The 27,084-nt window shown below is 32.4% G+C and overlaps 2 protein-coding genes across 4 annotated transcripts in view; both read left to right on the forward strand.

Annotated features, from left to right (window-relative positions):
- LOC137401421 (vascular endothelial growth factor receptor 1-like) overlaps positions 1-27,084 on the forward strand; it is an 83,523-nt gene that overhangs the window by 33,048 nt on the left and 23,391 nt on the right. For all 3 annotated transcript variants that reach the window (XM_068087755.1, XM_068087756.1, XM_068087757.1), the window contains exons 10-15: positions 18,257-18,419; positions 18,505-18,650; positions 18,821-19,052; positions 19,504-19,673; positions 20,921-21,122; positions 23,757-23,881. In XM_068087755.1, coding sequence (XP_067943856.1) covers positions 18,257-18,419; positions 18,505-18,650; positions 18,821-19,052; positions 19,504-19,673; positions 20,921-21,122; positions 23,757-23,881 — 1,038 coding nt within the window. The remainder of the gene's footprint in view (positions 1-18,256; positions 18,420-18,504; positions 18,651-18,820; positions 19,053-19,503; positions 19,674-20,920; positions 21,123-23,756; positions 23,882-27,084) is intronic.
- LOC137401819 (uncharacterized) lies at positions 241-8,827 on the forward strand (the record flags this gene model as incomplete). Its single annotated transcript, XM_068088294.1, has 2 exons — positions 241-279; positions 8,789-8,827. Coding segments are annotated over 2 exons (78 nt in total), but the record flags the coding sequence as incomplete, so codon positions are not given.

The following is a 27,084-nucleotide window of genomic DNA, read 5'->3' on the forward strand; positions in this document are numbered from 1 at the left end:
ACAGTTGTTGATGAGTATCTAGTTAGAGATATAGTTGTTGATGAGTATCTAGTTAGAGATACAGTTGTTGATGAGTATCTAGTTAGAGATACAGTTGTTGATGAGTATCTAGTTAAAGATATAGTTGTTGATGAGTATCTAGTTAGAGATATAGTTGTTGATGAGTATCTAGTTAGAGATACAGTTGTTGATGAGTATCTAGTTAGAGATACAGTTGTTGATGAGTATCTAGTTAGAGATACAGTTGTTGATGAGTATCTAGTTAGAGATACAGTTGTTGATGAGTATCTAGTTAGAGATACAGTTGTTGATGAGTATCTAGTTAGAGATACAGTTGTTGATGAGTATCTAGTTAGAGATACAGTTGTTGATGAGTAACTAGTTAGACATATAGTTGTTGATGAGTATCTAGTTAGAGATACAGTTGTTGATGAGTATCTAGTTAGAGATATAGTTGTTGATGAGTAACTAGTTAGACATATAGTTGTTGATGAGTATCTAGTTAGAGATATAGTTGTTGATGAGTATCTAGTTAGAGATATAGTTGTTGATGAGTATCTAGTTAGAGATACAGTTGTTGATGAGTATCTAGTTAGAGATACAGTTGTTGATGAGTATCTAGTTAGAGATATAGTTGTTGATGAGTATCTAGTTAGAGATATAGTTGTTGATGAGTATCTAGTTAGAGATACAGTTGTTGATGAGTATCTAGTTAGAGATACAGTTGTTGATGAGTATCTAGTTAGAGATATAGTTGTTGATGAGTATCTAGTTAGAGATATAGTTGTTGATGAGTGTCTAGTTAGAGATATAGTTGTTGATGAGTATCTAGTTAGAGATACAGTTGTTGATGAGTATCTAGTTAGAGATACAGTTGTTGATGAGTATCTAGTTAGAGATATAGTTGTTGATGAGTATCTAGTTAGAGATATAGTTGTTGATGAGTGTCTAGTTAGAGATATAGTTGTTGATGAGTATCTAGTTAGAGATACAGTTGTTGATGAGTATCTAGTTAGAGATACAGTTGTTGATGAGTATCTAGTTAGAGATATAGTTGTTGATGAGTATCTAGTTAGAGATATAGTTGTTGATGAGTGTCTAGTTAGAGATATAGTTGTTGATGAGTATCTAGTTAGAGATATAGTTGTTGATGAGTATCTAGTTAGAGATATAGTTGTTGATGAGTATCTAGTTAGAGATATAGTTGTTGATGAGTATCTAGTTAGAGATACAGTTGTTGATGAGTATCTAGTTAGAGATACAGTTGTTGATGAGTATCTAGTTAGAGATATAGTTGTTGATGAGTATCTAGTTAGAGATACAGTTGTTGATGAGTATCTAGTTAGAGATATAGTTGTTGATGAGTATCTAGTTAGAGATATAGTTGTTGATGAGTATCTAGTTAGAGATACAGTTGTTGATGAGTATCTAGTTAGAGATACAGTTGTTGATGAGTATCTAGTTAGAGATATAGTTGTTGATGAGTATCTAGTTAGAGATATAGTTGTTGATGAGTGTCTAGTTAGAGATATAGTTGTTGATGAGTATCTAGTTAGAGATACAGTTGTTGATGAGTATCTAGTTAGAGATACAGTTGTTGATGAGTATCTAGTTAGAGATATAGTTGTTGATGAGTATCTAGTTAGAGATACAGTTGTTGATGAGTATCTAGTTAGAGATACAGTTGTTGATGAGTATCTAGTTAGAGATATAGTTGTTGATGAGTATCTAGTTAGAGATACAGTTGTTGATGAGTATCTAGTTAGAGATACAGTTGTTGATGAGTATCTAGTTAGAGATATAGTTGTTGATGAGTATCTAGTTAGAGATACAGTTGTTGATGAGTATCTAGTAAGAGATATAGTTGTTGATGAGTATCTAGTTAGAGATATAGTTGTTGATGAGTATCTAGTTAGAGATACAGTTGTTGATGAGTATCTAGTTAGAGATATAGTTGTTGATGAGTATCTAGTCAGAGATACAGTTGTTGATGAGTATCTAGTTAGAGATACAGTTGTTGATGAGTATCTAGTTAGAGATACAGTTGTTGATGAGTATCTAGTTAGAGATATAGTTGTTGATGAGTATCTAGTTAGAGATATAGTTGTTGATGAGTATCTCGTTAGAGATATAGTTGTTGATGAGTATCTAGTTAGAGATACAGTTGTTGATGAGTATCTAGTTAGAGATACAGTTGTTGATGAGTATCTAGTTAGAGATATAGTTGTTGATGAGTATCTAGTTAGAGATACAGTTGTTGATGAGTATCTAGTTAGAGATATAGTTGTTGATGAGTATCTAGTTAGAGATATAGTTGTTGATGAGTATCTAGTTAGAGATATAGTTGTTGATGAGTATCTAGTTAGAGATACAGTTGTTGATGAGTATCTAGTTAGAGATATAGTTGTTGATGAGTATCTAGTTAGAGATATAGTTGTTGATGAGTGTCTAGTTAGAGATATAGTTGTTGATGAGTATCTAGTTAGAGATATAGTTGTTGATGAGTATCTAGTTAGAGATACAGTTGTTGATGAGTATCTAGTTAGAGATACAGTTGTTGATGAGTATCTAGTTAGAGATACAGTTGTTGATGAGTATCTAGTTAGAGATACAGTTGTTGATGAGTATCTAGTTAGAGATATAGTTGTTGATGAGTATCTAGTTAGAGATATAGTTGTTGATGAGTATCTAGTTAGAGATACAGTTGTTGATGAGTATCTAGTTAGAGATATAATTGTTGATGAGTGTCTAGTTAGAGATATAGTTGTTGATGAGTGTCTAGTTAGAGATACAGTTGTTGATGAGTATCTAGTTAGAGATACAGTTGTTGATGAGTATCTAGTTAGAGATACAGTTGTTGATGAGTATCTAGTTAGAGATACAGTTGTTGATGAGTATCTAGTTAGAGATATAGTTGTTGATGAGTATCTAGTTAGAGATACAGTTGTTGATGAGTATCTAGTAAGAGATATAGTTGTTGATGAGTATCTAGTTAGAGATATAGTTGTTGATGAGTATCTAGTTAGAGATATAGTTGTTGATGAGTATCTAGTTAGAGTATAGTTGTTGATGAGTATCTAGTTAGAGATATAGTTGTTGATGAGTATCTAGTTAGAGATACAGTTGTTGATGAGTATCTAGTTAGAGATACAGTTGTTGATGAGTATCTAGTTAGAGATACAGTTGTTGATGAGTAACTAGTTAGACATATAGTTGTTGATGAGTATCTAGTTAGAGATATAGTTGTTGATGAGTATCTAGTTAGAGATACAGTTGTTGATGAGTATCTAGTTAGAGATATAGTTGTTGATGAGTATCTAGTCAGAGATACAGTTGTTGATGAGTATCTAGTTAGAGATACAGTTGTTGATGAGTATCTAGTTAGAGATACAGTTGTTGATGAGTATCTAGTTAGAGATATAGTTGTTGATGAGTATCTAGTTAGAGATATAGTTGTTGATGAGTATCTAGTTAGAGATACAGTTGTTGATGAGTATCTAGTAAGAGATATAGTTGTTGATGAGTATCTAGTTAGAGATATAGTTGTTGATGAGTATCTAGTTAGAGATACAGTTGTTGATGAGTATCTAGTTAGAGATATAGTTGTTGATGAGTATCTAGTCAGAGATACAGTTGTTGATGAGTATCTAGTTAGAGATACAGTTGTTGATGAGTATCTAGTTAGAGATACAGTTGTTGATGAGTATCTAGTTAGAGATATAGTTGTTGATGAGTATCTAGTTAGAGATATAGTTGTTGATGAGTATCTCGTTAGAGATATAGTTGTTGATGAGTATCTAGTTAGAGATACAGTTGTTGATGAGTATCTAGTTAGAGATATAGTTGTTGATGAGTAACTAGTTAGACATATAGTTGTTGATGAGTATCTAGTTAGAGATATAGTTGTTGATGAGTATCTAGTTAGAGTACAGTTATTGATGAGTATCTAGTTAGAGATACAGTTGTTGATGAGTATCTAGTTAGAGATATAGTTATTGATGAGTATCTAGTTAGAGATATAGTTGTTGATGAGTAACTAGTTAGAGATATAGTTGTTGATGAGTAACTAGTTAGAGATATAGTTGTTGATGAGTATCTAGTTAGAGATACAGTTGTTGATGAGTATCTAGTTAGAGATACAGTTGTTGATGAATATCTAGTTAGAGATACAGTTGTTGATGAGTATCTAGTTAGAGATACAGTTATTGATGAGTATCTAGTTAGAGATACAGTTATTGATGAGTATCTAGTTAGAGATACAGTTGTTGATGAGTATCTAGTTAGAGATATAGTTGTTGATGAGTATCTAGTTAGAGATATAGTTGTTGATGAGTATCTAGTTAGAGATACAGTTATTGATGAGTATCTAGTTAGAGATACAGTTATTGATGAGTATCTAGTTAGAGATACAGTTGTTGATGAGTATCTAGTTAGAGATATAGTTGTTGATGAGTATCTAGTTAGAGATATAGTTGTTGATGAGTATCTAGTTAGAGATACAGTTGTTGATGAATATCTAGTTAGAGATATAGTTGTTGATGAGTATCTAGTTAGAGATACAGTTATTGATGAGTATCTAGTTAGAGATACAGTTGTTGATGAGTATCTAGTTAGAGATATAGTTGTTGATGAGTATCTAGTTAGAGATATAGTTGTTGATGAGTATCTAGTTAGAGATACAGTTGTTGATGAATATCTAGTTAGAGATACAGTTGTTGATGAGTATCTAGTTAGAGATACAGTTATTGATGAGTATCTAGTTAGAGATACAGTTATTGATGAGTATCTAGTTAGAGATACAGTTGTTGATGAGTATCTAGTTAGAGATATAGTTGTTGATGAGTATCTAGTTAGAGATATAGTTGTTGATGAGTATCTAGTTAGAGATACAGTTGTTGATGAGTATCTAGTTAGAGATATAGTTGTTGATGAGTATCTAGTTAGAGATACAGTTGTTGATGAGTATCTAGTTAGAGATATAGTTATTGATGAGTATCTAGTTAGAGATATAGTTGTTGATGAGTAACTAGTTAGAGATATAGTTGTTGATGAGGATCTAGTTAGAGATATAGTTGTTGATGAGTAACTAGTTAGAGATACAGTTGTTGATGAATATCTAGTTAGAGATATAGTTGTTGATGAGTAACTAGTTAGAGATATAGTTGTTGATGAGGATCTAGTTAGAGATATAGTTGTTGATGAGTATCTAGTTAGAGATACAGTTGTTGATGAGTATCTAGTTAGAGATATAGTTGTTGATGAGTATCTAGTTAGAGATACAGTTGTTGATGAGTATCTAGTTAGAGATACAGTTGTTGATGAATATCTAGTTAGAGATATAGTTGTTGATGAGTATCTAGTTAGAGATATAGTTGTTGATGAGTATCTAGTTAGAGATATAGTTGTTGATGAGTATCTAGTTAGAGATACAGTTGTTGATGAGTATCTAGTTAGAGATATAGTTGTTGATGAGTATCTAGTTAGAGATATAGTTGTTGATGAGTATCTAGTTAGAGATATAGTTGTTGATGAGTATCTAGTTAGAGATATAGTTGTTGATGAGTATCTAGTTAGAGATATAGTTGTTGATGAGTATCTAGTTAGAGATACAGTTGTTGATGAGTATCTAGTTAGAGATATAGTTGTTGATGAGTATCTAGTTAGAGATACAGTTGTTGATGAGTATCTAGTTAGAGATATAGTTATTGATGAGTATCTAGTTAGAGATACAGTTATTGATGAGTATCTAGTTAGAGATACAGTTGTTGATGAGTATCTAGTTAGAGATATAGTTGTTGATGAATATCTAGTTAGAGATATAGTTGTTGATGAGTATCTAGTTAGAGATACAGTTGTTGATGAATATCTAGTTAGAGATATAGTTGTTGATGAGTATCTAGTTAGAGATATAGTTGTTGATGAGTATCTAGTTAGAGATACAGTTGTTGATGAGTATCTAGTTAGAGATATAGTTGTTGATGAGTATCTAGTTAGAGATATAGTTGTTGATGAGTATCTAGTTAGAGATACAGTTGTTGATGAATATCTAGTTAGAGATACAGTTGTTGATGAGTATCTAGTTAGAGATACAGTTATTGATGAGTATCTAGTTAGAGATACAGTTATTGATGAGTATCTAGTTAGAGATACAGTTGTTGATGAGTATCTAGTTAGAGATATAGTTGTTGATGAGTATCTAGTTAGAGATATAGTTGTTGATGAGTATCTAGTTAGAGATACAGTTGTTGATGAGTATCTAGTTAGAGATATAGTTGTTGATGAGTATCTAGTTAGAGATACAGTTGTTGATGAGTATCTAGTTAGAGATATAGTTGTTGATGAGTATCTAGTTAGAGAAACAGTTGTTGATGAGTATCTAGTTAGAGATACAGTTGTTGATGAGTATCTAGTTAGAGATATAGTTGTTGATGAGTATCTAGTTAGAGATATAGTTGTTGATGAGTATCTACTTAGAGATACAGTTGTTGATGAGTATCTAGTTAGAGATATAGTTGTTGATGAGTATCTAGTTAGAGATATAGTTGTTGATGAGTATCTAGTTAGAGATACAGTTGTTGATGAGTATCTAGTTAGAGATACAGTTATTGATGAGTATCTAGTTAGAGATACAGTTGTTGATGAGTATCTAGTTAGAGATATAGTTGTTGATGAGTATCTAGTTAGAGATATAGTTGTTGATGAGTATCTACTTAGAGATACAGTTGTTGATGAGTATCTAGTTAGAGATATAGTTGTTGATGAGTATCTAGTTAGAGATATAGTTGTTGATGAGTATCTAGTTAGAGATACAGTTGTTGATGAGTATCTAGTTAGAGATACAGTTATTGATGAGTATCTAGTTAGAGATATAGTTGTTGATGAGTAACTAGTTAGAGATATAGTTGTTGATGAGGATCTAGTTAGAGATATAGTTGTTGATGAGTATCTAGTTAGAGATACAGTTGTTGATGAGTATCTAGTTAGAGATATAGTTGTTGATGAGTATCTAGTTAGAGATATAGTTGTTGATGAGTAACTAGTTAGAGATATAGTTGTTGATGAGTAACTAGTTAGAGATATAGTTGTTGATGAGGATCTAGTTAGAGATATAGTTGTTGATGAGTATCTAGTTAGAGATACAGTTGTTGATGAGTATCTAGTTAGAGATATAGTTGTTGATGAGTATCTAGTTAGAGATACAGTTGTTGATGAGTATCTAGTTAGAGATACAGTTGTTGATGAGTATCTAGTTAGAGATACAGTTGTTGATGAGTATCTAGTTAGAGATATAGTTGTTGATGAGTATCTAGTTAGAGATACAGTTGTTGATGAGTATCTAGTTAGAGATACAGTTGTTGATGAGTATCTAGTTAGAGATACAGTTGTTGATGAGTATCTAGTTAGAGATACAGTTGTTGATGAGTATCTAGTTAGAGATACAGTTGTTGATGAGTATCTAGTTAGAGATACAGTTGTTGATGAGTATCTAGTTAGAGATACAGTTGTTGATGAGTATCTAGTTAGAGATATAGTTGTTGATGAGTATCTAGTTAGAGATACAGTTGTTGATGAGTATCTAGTTAGAGATATAGTTGTTGATGAGGATCTAGTTAGAGATATAGTTGTTGATGAGTATCTAGTTAGAGATATAGTTGTTGATGAGTATCTACTTAGAGATACAGTTGTTGATGAGTATCTAGTTAGAGATATAGTTGTTGATGAGTATCTAGTTAGAGATATAGTTGTTGATGAGTATCTAGTTAGAGATACAGTTGTTGATGAGTATCTAGTTAGAGATACAGTTATTGATGAGTATCTAGTTAGAGATACAGTTGTTGATGAGTATCTAGTTAGAGATATAGTTGTTGATGAGTATCTAGTTAGAGATATAGTTGTTGATGAGTATCTAGTTAGAGATATAGTTGTTGATGAGTATCTAGTTAGAGATATAGTTGTTGATGAGTATCTAGTTAGAGATACAGTTGTTGATGAGTATCTAGTTAGAGATATAGTTGTTGATGAGTATCTAGTTAGAGATATAGTTGTTGATGAGTATCTAGTTAGAGATACAGCTGTTGATGAGTATCTAGTTAGAGATACAGTTGTTGATGAGTATCTAGTTAGAGATACAGTTGTTGATGAGTATCTAGTTAGAGATACAGTTGTTGATGAGTATCTAGTTAGAGATATAGTTGTTGATGAGTATCTAGTTAGAGATACAGTTGTTGATGAGTATCTAGTTAGAGATATAGTTGTTGATGAGTATCTAGTTAGAGATACAGTTGTTGATGAGTATCTAGTTAGAGATATAGTTGTTGATGAGTATCTAGTTAGAGATATAGTTGTTGATGAGTATCTAGTTAGAGATACAGTTGTTGATGAGTATCTAGTTAGAGATACAGTTGTTGATGAGTATCTAGTTAGAGATACAGTTGTTGATGAGTATCTAGTTAGAGATACAGTTGTTGATGAGTATCTAGTTAGAGATATAGTTGTTGATGAGTATCTAGTTAGAGATACAGTTGTTGATGAGTATCTAGTTAGAGATATAGTTGTTGATGAGTATCTAGTTAGAGATATAGTTGTTGATGAGTATCTAGTTAGAGATACAGTTGTTGATGAGTATCTAGTTAGAGATACAGTTGTTGATGAGTATCTAGTTAGAGATACAGTTGTTGATGAGTATCTAGTTAGAGATACAGTTGTTGATGAGTATCTAGTTAGAGATACAGTTGTTGATGAGTATCTAGTTAGAGATACAGTTGTTGATGAGTATCTAGTTAGAGATACAGTTGTTGATGAGTATCTAGTTAGAGATACAGTTGTTGATGAGTATCTAGTTAGAGATACAGTTGTTGATGAGTATCTAGTTAGAGATACAGTTGTTGATGAGTATCTAGTTAGAGATACAGTTGTTGATGAGTATCTAGTTAGAGATATAGTTGTTGATGAGTAACTAGTTAGAGATACAGTTGTTGATGAGTATCTAGTTAGAGATATAGTTATTGATGAGTATCTAGTTAGAGATACAGTTGTTGATGAGTATCTAGTTAGAGATACAGTTGTTGATGAGTATCTAGTTAGAGATACAGTTGTTGATGAGTATCTAGTTAGAGATACAGTTGTTGATGAGTATCTAGTTAGAGATATAGTTGTTGATGAGTATCTAGTTAGAGATATAGTTGTTGATGAGTAACTAGTTAGAGATACAGTTGTTGATGAGTATCTAGTTAGAGATATAGTTGTTGATGAGTATCTAGTTAGAGATACAGTTGTTGATGAGTATCTAGTTAGAGATATAGTTGTTGATGAGTATCTAGTTAGAGATACAGTTGTTGATGAGTATCTAGTTAGAGATACAGTTGTTGATGAGTATCTAGTTAGAGATACAGTTGTTGATGAGTATCTAGTTAGAGATACAGTTGTTGATGAGTATCTAGTTAGAGATATAGTTGTTGATGAGTATCTAGTTAGAGATATAGTTGTTGATGAGTATCTAGTTAGAGATACAGTTGTTGATGAGTATCTAGTTAGAGATACAGTTATTGATGAGTATCTAGTTAGAGATATAGTTGTTGATGAGTATCTAGTTAGAGATACAGTTGTTGATGAGTATCTAGTTAGAGATATAGTTGTTGATGAGTATCTAGTTAGAGATACAGTTGTTGATGAGTATCTAGTTAGAGATATAGTTGTTGATGAGTATCTAGTTAGAGATACAGTTGTTGATGAGTATCTAGTTAGAGATACAGTTGTTGATGAGTATCTAGTTAGAGATACAGTTGTTGATGAGTATCTAGTTAGAGATACAGTTGTTGATGAGTATCTAGTTAGAGATATAGTTGTTGATGAGTATCTAGTTAGAGATATAGTTGTTGATGAGTATCTAGTTAGAGATACAGTTGTTGATGAGTATCTAGTTAGAGATACAGTTGTTGATGAGTATCTAGTTAGAGATACAGTTGTTGATGAGTATCTAGTTAGAGATACAGTTGTTGATGAGTATCTAGTTAGAGATATAGTTGTTGATGAGTATCTAGTTAGAGATACAGTTGTTGATGAGTATCTAGTTAGAGATATAGTTGTTGATGAGGATCTAGTTAGAGATATAGTTGTTGATGAGTATCTAGTTAGAGATATAGTTGTTGATGAGTATCTACTTAGAGATACAGTTGTTGATGAGTATCTAGTTAGAGATATAGTTGTTGATGAGTATCTAGTTAGAGATATAGTTGTTGATGAGTATCTAGTTAGAGATACAGTTGTTGATGAGTATCTAGTTAGAGATACAGTTATTGATGAGTATCTAGTTAGAGATACAGTTGTTGATGAGTATCTAGTTAGAGATATAGTTGTTGATGAGTATCTAGTTAGAGATATAGTTGTTGATGAGTATCTAGTTAGAGATATAGTTGTTGATGAGTATCTAGTTAGAGATATAGTTGTTGATGAGTATCTAGTTAGAGATACAGTTGTTGATGAGTATCTAGTTAGAGATATAGTTGTTGATGAGTATCTAGTTAGAGATATAGTTGTTGATGAGTATCTAGTTAGAGATACAGCTGTTGATGAGTATCTAGTTAGAGATACAGTTGTTGATGAGTATCTAGTTAGAGATACAGTTGTTGATGAGTATCTAGTTAGAGATACAGTTGTTGATGAGTATCTAGTTAGAGATATAGTTGTTGATGAGTATCTAGTTAGAGATACAGTTGTTGATGAGTATCTAGTTAGAGATATAGTTGTTGATGAGTATCTAGTTAGAGATACAGTTGTTGATGAGTATCTAGTTAGAGATATAGTTGTTGATGAGTATCTAGTTAGAGATATAGTTGTTGATGAGTATCTAGTTAGAGATACAGTTGTTGATGAGTATCTAGTTAGAGATACAGTTGTTGATGAGTATCTAGTTAGAGATACAGTTGTTGATGAGTATCTAGTTAGAGATACAGTTGTTGATGAGTATCTAGTTAGAGATATAGTTGTTGATGAGTATCTAGTTAGAGATACAGTTGTTGATGAGTATCTAGTTAGAGATATAGTTGTTGATGAGTATCTAGTTAGAGATATAGTTGTTGATGAGTATCTAGTTAGAGATACAGTTGTTGATGAGTATCTAGTTAGAGATACAGTTGTTGATGAGTATCTAGTTAGAGATACAGTTGTTGATGAGTATCTAGTTAGAGATACAGTTGTTGATGAGTATCTAGTTAGAGATACAGTTGTTGATGAGTATCTAGTTAGAGATACAGTTGTTGATGAGTATCTAGTTAGAGATACAGTTGTTGATGAGTATCTAGTTAGAGATACAGTTGTTGATGAGTATCTAGTTAGAGATACAGTTGTTGATGAGTATCTAGTTAGAGATACAGTTGTTGATGAGTATCTAGTTAGAGATACAGTTGTTGATGAGTATCTAGTTAGAGATATAGTTGTTGATGAGTAACTAGTTAGAGATACAGTTGTTGATGAGTATCTAGTTAGAGATATAGTTATTGATGAGTATCTAGTTAGAGATACAGTTGTTGATGAGTATCTAGTTAGAGATACAGTTGTTGATGAGTATCTAGTTAGAGATACAGTTGTTGATGAGTATCTAGTTAGAGATACAGTTGTTGATGAGTATCTAGTTAGAGATATAGTTGTTGATGAGTATCTAGTTAGAGATATAGTTGTTGATGAGTAACTAGTTAGAGATACAGTTGTTGATGAGTATCTAGTTAGAGATATAGTTGTTGATGAGTATCTAGTTAGAGATACAGTTGTTGATGAGTATCTAGTTAGAGATATAGTTGTTGATGAGTATCTAGTTAGAGATACAGTTGTTGATGAGTATCTAGTTAGAGATACAGTTGTTGATGAGTATCTAGTTAGAGATACAGTTGTTGATGAGTATCTAGTTAGAGATACAGTTGTTGATGAGTATCTAGTTAGAGATATAGTTGTTGATGAGTATCTAGTTAGAGATATAGTTGTTGATGAGTATCTAGTTAGAGATACAGTTGTTGATGAGTATCTAGTTAGAGATACAGTTATTGATGAGTATCTAGTTAGAGATATAGTTGTTGATGAGTATCTAGTTAGAGATACAGTTGTTGATGAGTATCTAGTTAGAGATATAGTTGTTGATGAGTATCTAGTTAGAGATACAGTTGTTGATGAGTATCTAGTTAGAGATATAGTTGTTGATGAGTATCTAGTTAGAGATACAGTTGTTGATGAGTATCTAGTTAGAGATACAGTTGTTGATGAGTATCTAGTTAGAGATACAGTTGTTGATGAGTATCTAGTTAGAGATACAGTTGTTGATGAGTATCTAGTTAGAGATATAGTTGTTGATGAGTATCTAGTTAGAGATATAGTTGTTGATGAGTATCTAGTTAGAGATACAGTTGTTGATGAGTATCTAGTTAGAGATACAGTTGTTGATGAGTATCTAGTTAGAGATACAGTTGTTGATGAGTATCTAGTTAGAGATACAGTTGTTGATGAGTATCTAGTTAGAGATACAGTTGTTGATGAGTATCTAGTTAGAGATATAGTTGTTGATGAGTATCTAGTTAGAGATATAGTTGTTGATGAGTATCTAGTTAGAGATACAGTTGTTGATGAGTATCTAGTTAGAGATACAGTTGTTGATGAGTATCTAGTTAGAGATATAGTTGTTGATGAGTATCTAGTTAGAGATACAGTTGTTGATGAGTATCTAGTTAGAGATACAGTTGTTGATGAGTGTCTAGTTAGAGATACAGTTGTTGATGAGTATCTAGTTAGAGATATAGTTGTTGATGAGTATCTAGTTAGAGATACAGTTATTGATGAGTATCTAGTTAGAGATATAGTTGTTGATGAGTATCTAGTTAGAGATATAGTTGTTGATGAGTATCTAGTTAGAGATATAGTTGTTGATGAGTATCTAGTTAGAGATACAGTTGTTGATGAGTAACTAGTTAGAGATATAGTTGTTGATGAGTATCTAGTTAGAGATATAGTTGTTGATGAGTATCTAGTTAGAGATATAGTTGTTGATGAGTATCTAGTTAGAGATACAGTTGTTGATGAGTATCTAGTTAGAGATACAGTTGTTGATGAGTATCTAGTTAGAGATACAGTTGTTGATGAGTAACTAGTTAGAGATATAGTTGTTGATGAGTATCTAGTTAGAGATATAGTTGTTGATGAGTATCTAGTTAGAGATATAGTTATTGATGAGTATCTAGTTAGAGATATAGTTGTTGATGAGTATCTAGTTAGAGATACAGTTGTTGATGAGTATCTAGTTAGAGATACAGTTGTTGATGAGTGTCTAGTTAGAGATACAGTTGTTGATGAGTATCTAGTTAGAGATACAGTTGTTGATGAGTATCTAGTTAGAGATACAGTTGTTGATGAGTGTCTAGTTAGAGATACAGTTGTTGATGAGTATCTAGTTAGAGATATAGTTGTTGATGAGTATCTAGTTAGAGATATAGTTATTGATGAGTATCTAGTTAGAGATATAGTTGTTGATGAGTATCTAGTTAGAGATATAGTTGTTGATGAGTATCTAGTTAGAGATATAGTTATTGATGAGTATCTAGTTAGAGATATAGTTGTTGATGAGTATCTAGTTAGAGATACAGTTGTTGATGAGTGTCTAGTTAGAGATACAGTTGTTGATGAGTATCTAGTTAGAGATACAGTTGTTGATGAGTATCTAGTTAGAGATACAGTTGTTGATGAGTATCTAGTTAGAGATATAGTTGTTGATGAGTATCTAGTTAGAGATACAGTTGTTGATGAGTATCTAGTTAGAGATATAGTTGTTGATGAGTATCTAGTTAGAGATATAGTTGTTGATGAGTATCTAGTTAGAGATATAGTTGTTGATGAGTATCTAGTTAGAGATACAGTTATTGATGAGTATCTAGTTAGAGATATAGTTGTTGATGAGTATCTAGTTAGAGATATAGTTGTTGATGAGTATCTAGTTAGAGATATAGTTGTTGATGAGTATCTAGTTAGAGATATAGTTGTTGATGAGTATCTAGTTAGAGATATAGTTGTTGATGAGTATCTAGTTAGAGATATAGTTGTTGATGAGTATCTAGTTAGAGATACAGTTGTTGATGAGTATCTAGTTAGAGATACAGTTGTTGATGAGTAACTAGTTAGAGATATAGTTGTTGATGAGTATCTAGTTAGAGATATAGTTGTTGATGAGTATCTAGTTAGAGATATAGTTATTGATGAGTATCTAGTTAGAGATATAGTTGTTGATGAGTATCTAGTTAGAGATACAGTTGTTGATGAGTATCTAGTTAGAGATACAGTTGTTGATGAGTGTCTAGTTAGAGATACAGTTGTTGATGAGTATCTAGTTAGAGATATAGTTGTTGATGAGTATCTAGTTAGAGATACAGTTATTGATGAGTATCTAGTTAGAGATATAGTTGTTGATGAGTATCTAGTTAGAGATATAGTTGTTGATGAGTATCTAGTTAGAGATATAGTTGTTGATGAGTATCTAGTTAGAGATACAGTTGTTGATGAGTAACTAGTTAGAGATATAGTTGTTGATGAGTATCTAGTTAGAGATATAGTTGTTGATGAGTATCTAGTTAGAGATACAGTTGTTGATGAGTAACTAGTTAGAGATACAGTTGTTGATGAGTATCTAGTTAGAGATACAGTTGTTGATGAGTATCTAGTTAGAGATATAGTTGTTGATGAGTATCTAGTTAGAGATATAGTTGTTGATGAGTATCTAGTTAGAGATACAGTTATTGATGAGTATCTAGTTAGAGATATAGTTGTTGATGAGTATCTAGTTAGAGATATAGTTGTTGATGAGTATCTAGTTAGAGATATAGTTGTTGATGAGTATCTAGTTAGAGATACAGTTGTTGATGAGTAACTAGTTAGAGATATAGTTGTTGATGAGTATCTAGTTAGAGATATAGTTGTTGATGAGTATCTAGTTAGAGATATAGTTGTTGATGAGTATCTAGTTAGAGATACAGTTGTTGATGAGTAACTAGTTAGAGATACAGTTGTTGATGAGTATCTAGTTAGAGATATAGTTATTGATGAGTATCTAGTTAGAGATACAGTTGTTGATGAGTATCTAGTTAGAGATACAGTTGTTGATGAGTATCTAGTTAGAGATATAGTTGTTGATGAGTATCTAGTTAGAGATATAGTTGTTGATGAGTATCTAGTTAGAGATATAGTTATTGATGAGTATCTAGTTAGAGATACAGTTGTTGATGAGTATCTAGTTAGAGATACAGTTGTTGATGAGTATCTAGTTAGAGATATAGTTGTTGATGAGTATCTAGTTAGAGATACAGTTATTGATGAGTATCTAGTTAGAGATATAGTTATTGATGAGTATCTCGTAAGAGATATAGTTATTGATGAGTATCTAGTTAGAGATACAGTTGTTGATGAGTATCTAGTTAGAGATACAGTTGTTGATGAGTATCTAGTTAGAGATATAGTTGTTGATGAGTATCTAGTTAGAGATATAGTTGTTGATGAGTGTCTAGTTAGAGATACAGTTGTTGATGAGTAACTAGTTAGAGATACAGTTGTTGATGAGTATCTAGTTAGAGATATAGTTGTTGATGAGTATCTAGTTAGAGATATAGTTGTTGATGAGTGTCTAGTTAGAGATACAGTTGTTGATGAGTATCTAGTTAGAGATACAGTTGTTGATGAGTATCTAGTTAGAGAAACAGTTGTTGATGAGTATCTAGTTAGAGATACAGTTGTTGATGAATATCTAGTTAGAGATATACCCTACAGGATGAATTTATTCGCGGAGTTATATTTCGCGAAAATTGTCTTTTCATGCATATTCGCGGATGAATTTGTTCGCGGCTGAAAACTGCCGCTCTCTAGGAAAAGTTAACTCTATTGCGGCTAGTAATAGTTATTACTACGCATGCGCACACCGAGTGTACCGGTTTATATTTAGCTTACAACTGCGAGGCGATCATGCTATTCTACGGTAAACATTTTTTGCTGCGTCCAGAGGTTTTCACGAATATTCATCACTTTGGAGGCCTTTGATAAGCCAACAACTTGTGGTAAGTAATGAGTTTTTACATTTGCTAAATTAGTTGAATTTTACTTTGGTTCTTCGGTAAATCGCAATACTACCGTATTTTTTTCATCCCTACTGCTTCATTATTTGTTTTAGTGTGAGAGAGAGATTTTTCATCATACACCGAAGAACAATGATTGTAAGGGTGGTAGATGTCATTTTTAGAAGATCACCAATCATTCAGGGAGGTCTGGAATTTGAGGTTGAAGTGACCGCAGCTACTTACGAAAAGAATATATCTGTTTTTAAAAAAGGAACAAAAACGCCTTTACGAGCACAAATCTTTGGCCAACCGGCAGAACTTTGCAATAGTAAGCCACGAGGAGAGTTCTGATGATAACTTCCTTACCTGCCATGTAGTAGCGAGAGAATCGCCTTCAACACTTACCCAAGACAGTGACAGCGACAGATCTGCTATTAGTAAAATAACTAGTCAGAAAGCACCATTACACGCTAGTATTCACATATCAAGAGTACCAGTTTAATTTTATTGCTAGACAACCGCCATATGAACTAAACTGTTTATATTTACTCCATTCATCGTTTGTAAAATTTTATTTGTATTTGAAATATTTTATTTGTACATTCAAGTTTGTAATAAATTATAATTTTTCTATACATGAAATAAAATATATAATTTAATCATGTTTGCTACAGCGATATCAAGGAGTTGTTGTCGATGAAGGGGTATAGGTTGACTGGTTGCCTCTCTGCCAATATTCCTGCCTTGATGAATATTACTATTGGTCTCTAGTTTTCGTAATCGGAGTAGGTTGTTTCATTCTCAATCTGCAGTAAACACAAAAAAGAAAAAATATTAATGAGTGTTGAGGAAGTACAAAAACAATAGCTGAAGTATTTGATGAAAGCGATCAGTTTTTAAACAAAAGAATTAACTAATGCAGTTGATTATGGAAAAACGTATCTGCAAATCAAGTACATACCATAATGTCCAGATCAGAATCATGATCGTCCTTGACTTCGGTATTAGAGATTGATGAAGTTGATTCTAATGTAGAAAGACTAAGAGAGCTTTTTTGCTATGCTGAAGCCATGCCGAATAACTTGTAAAAACTTTGAATAATTTTGTAAAGTTTGACGCAATGGCAATAAAGCTCGAAGCCGGCGATGATTTTAAAGAAGTTTTTGAACTCGGTTACGTTTAGTACTTCTGCTGTACGATGACGCCATTCTGCATATCTTGTGACAACCTCGAAAAATTTTGTAAATAAATGTGATGCTTTGATAATGGTTATTAGCTCAAAGCTCAGGCAATGATTTTAAAAATGTTTTGGAACTCAATTACGTTTAGTATTTACATTAAAAACTAGGCTAGCGACTAGTTTTCAATTTGATGCAGTAGATATTCTCTCTTGTGATTAAAAATAGAACTAGTTATTCACTGAATTTAATAATTCGCGGGATTGACTGATCGCGAATTTTTATGACCAACGAATATTTTCATCCTGTAGGGTAGTTGTTCATGAGTATCTAGTTGGAGATTTGTATTTATTTGAGTATTTTTAGTTTCATCATTTTTCATCCCCGCATAAATTTAAAACTGAGAACTCTTTTAGCTTAAAGATTGAATTTTAAACTCATTTGAGTTTTAAACTTGTTTGAATTTGATTTTTAAACTTTTGAATTTTAAACTTGTATGAGTTTTAAACTAGCAGAGTTCAAAACTAAACAATGAGTTACCAAATTAAGGGTCAGTTTATAAGTGCATGACTCTGATCGCACTCAAATGAAATGACATCATGCTAACTTAATTTCAACAACTGTCACTCAAACCATGCTAAGCATGTTGCTGGTAGCCTGTTACTCAGTTTGTTTTTATATCATACCGACGGCTTGCGCTCGAAGAAACGCCGCATGAGAAGGTTCCTGGAGAAAATGCAATGTTACCGTGGCATTTTGCCTTTTTTCTTTCCAGTTTTTGTTCTCATTAGAAGAATGTGCACGCACGCGAAGCAGCGGTTGGTTGATAGCAGTAGCTATGGCTGCAATAACAGCCTGTGATTGGTCAGTCACACATGATCGCTTGTCATTTGTGCTTTTGCCTTCTACAGGTGCTCATCGCTCTATAAGTTATTGACAGGGTCTACAGGCGCTCATTACTCTTATTGTTGGTTTCTGTTTAATAACTCTTTACATCCTTTGCAGCTGAACCTTTTGTAATGGGCACTCCTGACATCACAGAGCTGTCGCAAGCGGCTGGAGAGGATGCCTTGCTCTATGTAAAGCTGACTGCCTTGCCTTCTCCTAAGATTGTATGGAAATTCAATTCAAGCGTATTGTCCGACTCCTCCAAATATACTCTGACCGTGTAAGTCGTCTGTTGTGTTATCTTATTTGATTTGAAGAGTTGTCTGAATAAATATGTATAAAGTTTTCTTTTATGAAAATGTTAGGAGCTCAACCTATGAACACAGTGTTGAGTACGATGTTAGCCTCAGAATTAACGCTGTCGAAGCGGGTAGAGACGGTGGGACATACAAACTCGAGGCCATAGTTGATGGAGATTCAGTCACTATCGACTTCAAACTCCAAGTGCATGGTATGTTTGCTCTTCTGCCTTCTATTCTCCGACATTTCCGCTCGCATCAACACACTGTTTCAACAAAGTCACACTCTCCTCTGTTCATAACAAACTTGAATTCTATTCTTTCCATTCACGTCTATGCTTGGATTTTTATTATACCAATTACAATATTACAATTGCTATAGAGCCTCCTGTTGTCCGACTCACTCACATCTACAACGGCACCAAAGATGTTTCCTCCGAGGCTACCGTCGAGCTATACGTACAGCCTGATAAAGATGTCAAGCTCGAATGTCTCAAGATAAAAGGAGTTCCCCAGCCGAGCATAAGCTGGTTCTGGCAAGCGTGTGACTACCTCAACTCCTGCATAGCACAAGAGTTGATCTCCTCATGGACACCGATTCCTACAGAATACACGTACGTAGGCAGTCTCTGCAGGTTCTATCGATGACTTCACACTGTCAGCACACTCACTTGTTATTGTGACAATCTAGATGTGCCTGCTTGCTGCCTTGACTCTGCAAGCGAGAGCTTGTTACTATGGCATTCCATATTGCGGCACTTTATTCATTTTCACCGCCAGCATGTGTAGTTGTAATCTTGACTCTTCAAACAAGTGCTTGTTACTTTGACACTCGGTGTTTGGATACTTGTTTCCTTGACACTGCATAGAGGCAGGTTTCTTTGTTTCATGTATTAGCAGTTAAAAAGAGTGTCGGTGTTGACAATGACAAGCAGATGAAATAATTGTGTTAGTGCTACACATCGGTATAGCCATTGCTTTGACAATGACGGCAGTTTCAGTTGTGTGCTCTGGCTAACAGCAGTACCCTGTCTAGTTATTCTCTGCCCTTCTGATCTTTTGTAGGACTCCTAGACAGTCGAGTGATGCCATGTTTCCAAATGCTGCGTATTACACAATGATTAGCCCTTCCCAGGTCAACATTAGCTTGAGAGCTGACATGTCAGGCTGGTTGAGGTGCACGGCCTCCAACACAGTTGGCACAACCGATGTCAGGCTTCAATTAGTCACATCAGGTTGGTGTCTAACAGTTATTAGATGTGGACCTGCATTTTGCAAGTTGTGCATTTCTCTCAATAACACTAGCTTACAATGGCGCGACTATTTAATAGGTTACTTTTTTATAACTTTAGTAGGGTCATCTAAAGGTCATCTGGTTTAGATGATGATGTGAAAATGGAAGATAACACTAAATATCTCTAAAGTGCACATATTTTGAGCTATAAAATTCTTTTTTACATCCAGTCAACCAATAGCCTAAATTTTATCAAAATTTTAATTTTATGGCCTTGACATGATATGTGCTTGACATGGTATGTCCTTGACATGGTATGTCCTTGACATGGTATGTCCTTGACATGGTATGTCCTTGACATGATATGTCCTTGACATGGTATCTCCTTGACATGGTATGTCCTTGACATGGTATGTCCTTGACATGGTATGTCCTTGACATGGTATGTCCTTGACATGGTATGTCCTTGACATGGTATGTCCTTGACATGGTATGTCCTTGACATGGTATGTCCTTGACATGATATGTCCTTGACATGATATGTCCTTGACATGATATGTCCTTGACATGGTATGTCCTTGACATGATACGTCATTGACATGATATGACCTTGACTTGATATGACCTTGACATGATATGACATTGACATGATATGACCTTGACATGATATGACCTTGTCATGATATGACCTTGACATGATACACATTGAAATGCTGTCGACTACCCAACGATTCAGTCAAGTGTTTATAGTGAAAGTTTGTACTGCTTTTAGTTTCAGTGCAATTCGAAAGTACAATTTAGCATTAGTTGTTTTGTAACAACTTAGTTTGGTAACATCAAACTCAAAAATACATTCATAGGGAGCATTTGTTTTCATAACATATGCGTGTTTTGGCTATTTTATCATAGTTTTAGAGAGGTATTCAATGAGAGAAAACAGAGGGACGATAATGCCTTGCTCCGTAGAATGAAGTTTTCTAGTTGTTCAAGGGGCTACCGGTGGCTACCAGCTCGCAGTCAGTCGGTGTGGAGGCTTTGTGTTCAGTAGTCATGTTGAAGCTGATGCGAGTTCTAAATAAGTTATAATAATAATAACTGGCGGGTGTTTTATATACAGGTGGGGGCATCATTGTGAACCCTAAACCAGTGTGAAAATATGGCTATTCTGTCAAGACTTTGGTCCTTACTAAGTTGGTTTTGTTTTGAGCTTTTGCTCTAGTATCTTCATTTCTCTCTTTCAACTGATAGTGCTTCCGGAAACTGCAAATGGAGTTGGATTCACCGAGCAGACGCTTAGACAGGCAAAAGATTTGATTGAAGACGATACATTTTTACTTGAGTGTCGTGTGGTCAGGTTTAAATGCGCAGACACGGAAGTGCAGATTGTGGAGACAGTCAGTGGCAAGTCAAATATCTATGACAAGAGAACTCCAGAGAGCAACTTTATCAGGTACGTGATGGTTCTGGATAAAAGCTTATCTGGGTTTGTTTAAGATGGGTTCTGTTTTTCCTGTGCTGGAGCCTGCAATGTTTGTCTACATTAGTTATATTAAATCTCATATTATTTACCGTAAAACCTCTAATTGAACACCACCTCTATTTGAACTCCACCTGCAATTGACTGTCACCCCAGACAAGGCTATGTTATTAAATGATACAAATATATATATATATATATTTGTATCATTTGATAGATTATTATTGTATAACTTATAAATATGCAGATTTATGGCGGCTATCTTAACACGGCTTACAATAGAGCAATGCTCACAACTCTACTTCTATTGAACATAAAAAGCAGGTTTTGACGGAAAACTGTAGCACACATATCATTGAGTGCAATGAGCTTTTATTTAACAATGTTAAATATAGACATAAAATAAAAATATGTCAATAATATATGTCATAACATATGTCAAAATATGTCGCAGGTCAATTGCAAGCAATAGATATCAACTGGCAGAGATATTTCTCGATTATATTATGTTTCTCAATGCACATCTATTAAAAGATCTTTGACAAGTTGGAGGTAAGTTAGCAGATTTATTGCATCCAAAAGGTTTAATATAGCTCCACTGGGAAAAGTGAGCAAAATATAGGCGACATTCGCCTCACCCGCAATAGGTCTAAATTTATCTTCCGAAAGTTCTGATGAGCCAATTGAAAAATAGACCGCCAGCCTCTGTTTGAACGACGCTTCCAATTAACTGCCACTATAGAGGAAAGGTTGAAAAATAAAAATAGAGCGCCATGGCGTTAAGTTAGAGATTTTACGGTACATTATACATTATATATTACATATATTTTGTATTATATGCATGTATATTCTGTTATTTATATTACATATATCAGATGTTATATATATATATTGGTTGTATTAGATAGGTTATTTATATTAGGTTATTACCTGTTATATTATTTATTTAGTTATTAGGTACTATGTTAGATATTTTTGATGCTGTATTAGATTGTATTGGTATGTAGCATTATTTATATTAGATGCTATAATATTTATATTACATACTATAATATTTATATTAGATACTATAATATTTATATTAGATACTATAATGTTTATATTAGATACTATAATATTTATATTAGATACTATAATATTTATATTAGATACTATAATATTTATATTAGATACTATAATATTTATATTAGATGCTATAATATTTATATTAGATGCTATAATATTTATGTTAAATACTATAATATTTATATTAGATACTATAATATTTATACTAGATACTATAATATTTATATTAGATACTATAATATTTATATTAGATACTATAATATTTATATTAGATACTATAATATTTGTATTAGATGCTATAATATTTATGTTAAATACTATAATATTTATATTAGATGCTATAATATTTATGTTAGATACTATAATATTTATATTAGACACTATAATATTTGTATTAGCTACTATAATATTTATATTAGATGCTATAATGTTTATATTAGATGCTATAATATTTATATTAGATGCTATAATATTTATATTAGATGCTATTATATTTATATTAGATACTATAATATTTGTATTGGATACTATAATATTTATATTAGATACTATAATATTTATACTAGATACTATAATATTTATATTAGATACTATAATATTTATATTAGATACTATAATATTTATATTAGATACTATAATATTTATATTAGATGCTATAATATTTATGTTAAATACTATAATATTTATATTAGATGCTATAATATTTATGTTAGATACTATAATATTTATATTAGACTCTATAATATTTGTATTAGCTACTATAATATTTATATTAGATGCTATAATATTTATATTAGATGCTATAATATTTAATAAATACTATAATATTTATACTAGATGCTATAATATTTATATTAGATACTATAATATTTATATTAGATACTATAATATTTATATTAGATACTATAATATTTATATTAGATGCTATAATATTTATGTTAAATACTATAATATTTATATTAGATGCTATAATATTTATGTTAGATACTATAATATTTATATTAGACTCTATAATATTTGTATTAGCTACTATAATATTTATATTAGATGCTATAATATTTATATTAGATACTATAATATTTATATTAGATACAGCTGGGTTATATCATTTAGACTATGTTTAGCGTCAGTTGAAGAATCCACACGTTTATATCAACCACTTCACCACGAGACATACAAACAGACAGACATACAAACAGACAGATAGGCCATCACATTTATGCAATACACATGCATCTCTAGTTATTGTCTCTCAAGTTGAGTAAGAAACAAACAAAACTGTCTATTATTGGTTATTCTTTTATTAATCTATATTTTTGTAATTCTATATTTGTTTTCGTTTTTGAGCTTTTAAGAGCTTGTAATCACATTTCCACACATTTGGCACCTACAGCACAACAGAGTAAGACATGGTGAATCTTTTGATACCAAATAACTGTAATGTGAATTTTGTTGCAAGTCAACCTTTAAGGATTGACGGTATCTATTGAGTGCAGTTACTGGTAGTACACGGTAGTATTATCTATATGTGTTCTGTTGCAGGGATCCAAATGATTATGGCCTCTCACTAGAGATAAATGTTACTGAAGCGATGTCAGGTTATGCATATCTCTGTAGGTGTGCTTCTGGGCAAGCCGGTTCTAAAACCTTGCAGCTCACTGTAAAAAGTATGTGATCATCTGACTCACTCTACATACGTACAGTATATATGTATATCTACTATAATACATATATACAGTATATACGTATATCTACTATACATATGTACAGTACATACGTATATTTACTATACATATATACAGTATATACGTATATCTACTATACATATGTACAGTCTATATGTATATCTACTATACATATGTACTGTACATACGTATATCTACTATACATATGTACTGTACATACGTATATCTACTATACATATGTACAGTACATACGTATATCTACTATACATATATACAGTATATACGTATATCTACTATACATATATACAGTATATACGTATATCTACTATACATATGTACAGTCTATATGTATATCTACTATACATATGTACTGTACATACGTATATCTACTCTACATATGTACTGTACATACGTATATCTACTATACATATGTACAGTACATACGTATATCTACTATACATATATACAGTATATACGTATATCTACTATACATATATACAGTATATACGTATATCTACTATACATATGTACAGTCTATATGTATATCTACTATACATATGTACTGTACATACGTATATCTACTCTACATATGTACTGTACATACGTATATCTACTATACATATGTACAGTACATACGTATATCTACTATACATATATACAGTATATACGTATATCTACTATACATATGTACAGTCTATATGTATATCTACTATACATATGTACTGTACATACGTATATCTACTATACATATATACCGTACATACGTATATCTACTATACATATATACAGTATATACGTATATCTACTATACATATATACAGTATATACGTATATCTACTATACATATATACAGTATATACGTATATCTACTATACATATGTACAGTCTATATGTATATCTACTATACATATGTACTGTACATACGTATATCTACTCTACATATGTACTGTACATACGTATATCTACTATACATATGTACAGTACATACGTATATCTACTATACATATATACAGTATATACGTATATCTACTATACATATGTACAGTCTATATGTATATCTACTATACATATGTACTGTACATACGTATATCTACTATACATATATACCATACATACGTATATCTACTATACATATATACAGTATATACGTATATCTACTATACATATATACAGTATATACGTATACCTACTATACATATATACAGTATATACGTATATCTACTATACATATATACTAGTGCTGGGCACGGGTAGTAATACTCGTTGAACTCGCGGGTTTATCTTCTCTCGAGTATCGGGTAATAGAGATTTCGGGTATTCCGGTCCTTCGGGTTCGAGTTTTGACTTTCAAGTTCTGGTTTTGGTACACGGATCCGTCGGGTAGTGTTAACAAAAACTCGGTCTATTGCACCCTGCGCTCTTTAGTCTGGGACCACATGGCATTTATGTGTCATTGTTGCTAAGGAGGCATGACAATGGGGTTTAATGAGTCTTTAATTTAATAGATAGAATAAAGCATATCATACCCTATTTACTATACCTACTAGAAATATTGTAGTCAAGCAGTTATTACTTGTCATTAAAAGGTGAGAAGAAATACTTACGTCAAATTTTATTTGCGCAATTAGCCAAATCGTCTTCGTAAACAAGTCTATGCCTTTTTAATACGGCGCGTGTTCGCTATCACCGATAACACATAGGTCCTTAGTCTGTTTCCGTTATCGCCTTGTTAGAAACAGCCATCAGCGTTCGTAGTAGCAGTGAAAATTTAATAACTCTGTTTAAATTGATTACCACAGCTAGCTATTATGGATTACATAATTCATTATAACCAAGTTTTACTAAGCCAACAAGCCTTACTAACGGAAAACGCTGACAAAGTTTTTTTTATGAGATTTAGAGCACCATCTACAGAAAGTCAGAGAGGTACATAGAACATGCTTAAGTATTAAGCTACCATAGACCCTATCTTCTGCCACCTGTTGACACGAAAATGCCCTGTAGCCCCAAACTATCTTGACTGTTTAACAATCCACCTGTTAACGCTGCGAGTACGAATGTCAGTCGATAAAAACTGAAAAATGATAAATAAATTGAAAAGAAATATAATTGCTTTGTAAATTTGAAGATATATCTGTTTACAAAATTTAAACATAAAATACATATCAACAAACCCGATACCCGAAAAACCCGTAGACAAAAAAATACCCGAGCCTAGCACTACTAGCTACCCGATACTCGAAAAACCCGAACAGAAGGGGGCGGGTTTAAACCCGTTGACCAAGAAGTACTCGTGCCCAGCACCAATATATACAGTATATACCTATATATGTATATCTACTATACATATGTACTGTACATACGTATATCTACTATACATATATACAGTATATACTGTATATCTACTATACATATACAAATACTACAATGTATATCTATAAATCTTAACGTTTGTCTGTCATTTGTCTGCCCACTCATAGCGATGAAGCTTTAGCAATGGAAAGTCACCTAGTGGAATTAGCGACATTTAATCACAAGTCTGCTAACTATCGCCCGTAACCACAAGGCTATGCAGTTCTTATCATCGTTATTTTCCCATCGCTCTTACCATATACTGTATATTCTTTTGGCGATTACACACGCTAAATGCTCAATTAATGCAGTTGCCTCGGGTTACTATGCCCCTGTTATAAGATTTTCATTCGCCTCACTATATGGAACATGAGGTTTGTTCGCCCCGCTCCTCGCCATTCGAGCATGATTTTTTTCAACATTTTTCCCCCATACGAAATCAACAAAAGTTTTTCTTAAAATTTGGTAGTCCGTGTATCGATTACGACGAAATAAAAAAAATTCTGACACGCTATTTGCCATAATCCCTCTCACAACGCCTGAAAGACATACGATGCTTGCTCTCTCACGGTTCAGTATTATTCGTTATAGGTTATAAGTAAAAACAAACCGAAAACAGAAAAGTGATAATATATTAGCTTATGACAAAGTGGATGTTTAGTAAAATACATACTAAAACATCGTTCAAGTGTGTGTTTAGTAAGCTAAATTCATTTAAGTTGAGTTCAACATTTATGTTATACGCCTGTCTCGAAGGTAAGAACTCCTAAGGTACGTACTGCACATAGCACTTTATAATGTTACATTTTCTTGCAGATCATAACCACTAAATA

The sequence above is a fragment of the Watersipora subatra genome, chromosome 8, assembly GCF_963576615.1.
Source record: "Watersipora subatra chromosome 8, tzWatSuba1.1, whole genome shotgun sequence".
NCBI lineage: Eukaryota > Metazoa > Bryozoa > Gymnolaemata > Cheilostomatida > Watersiporidae > Watersipora > Watersipora subatra.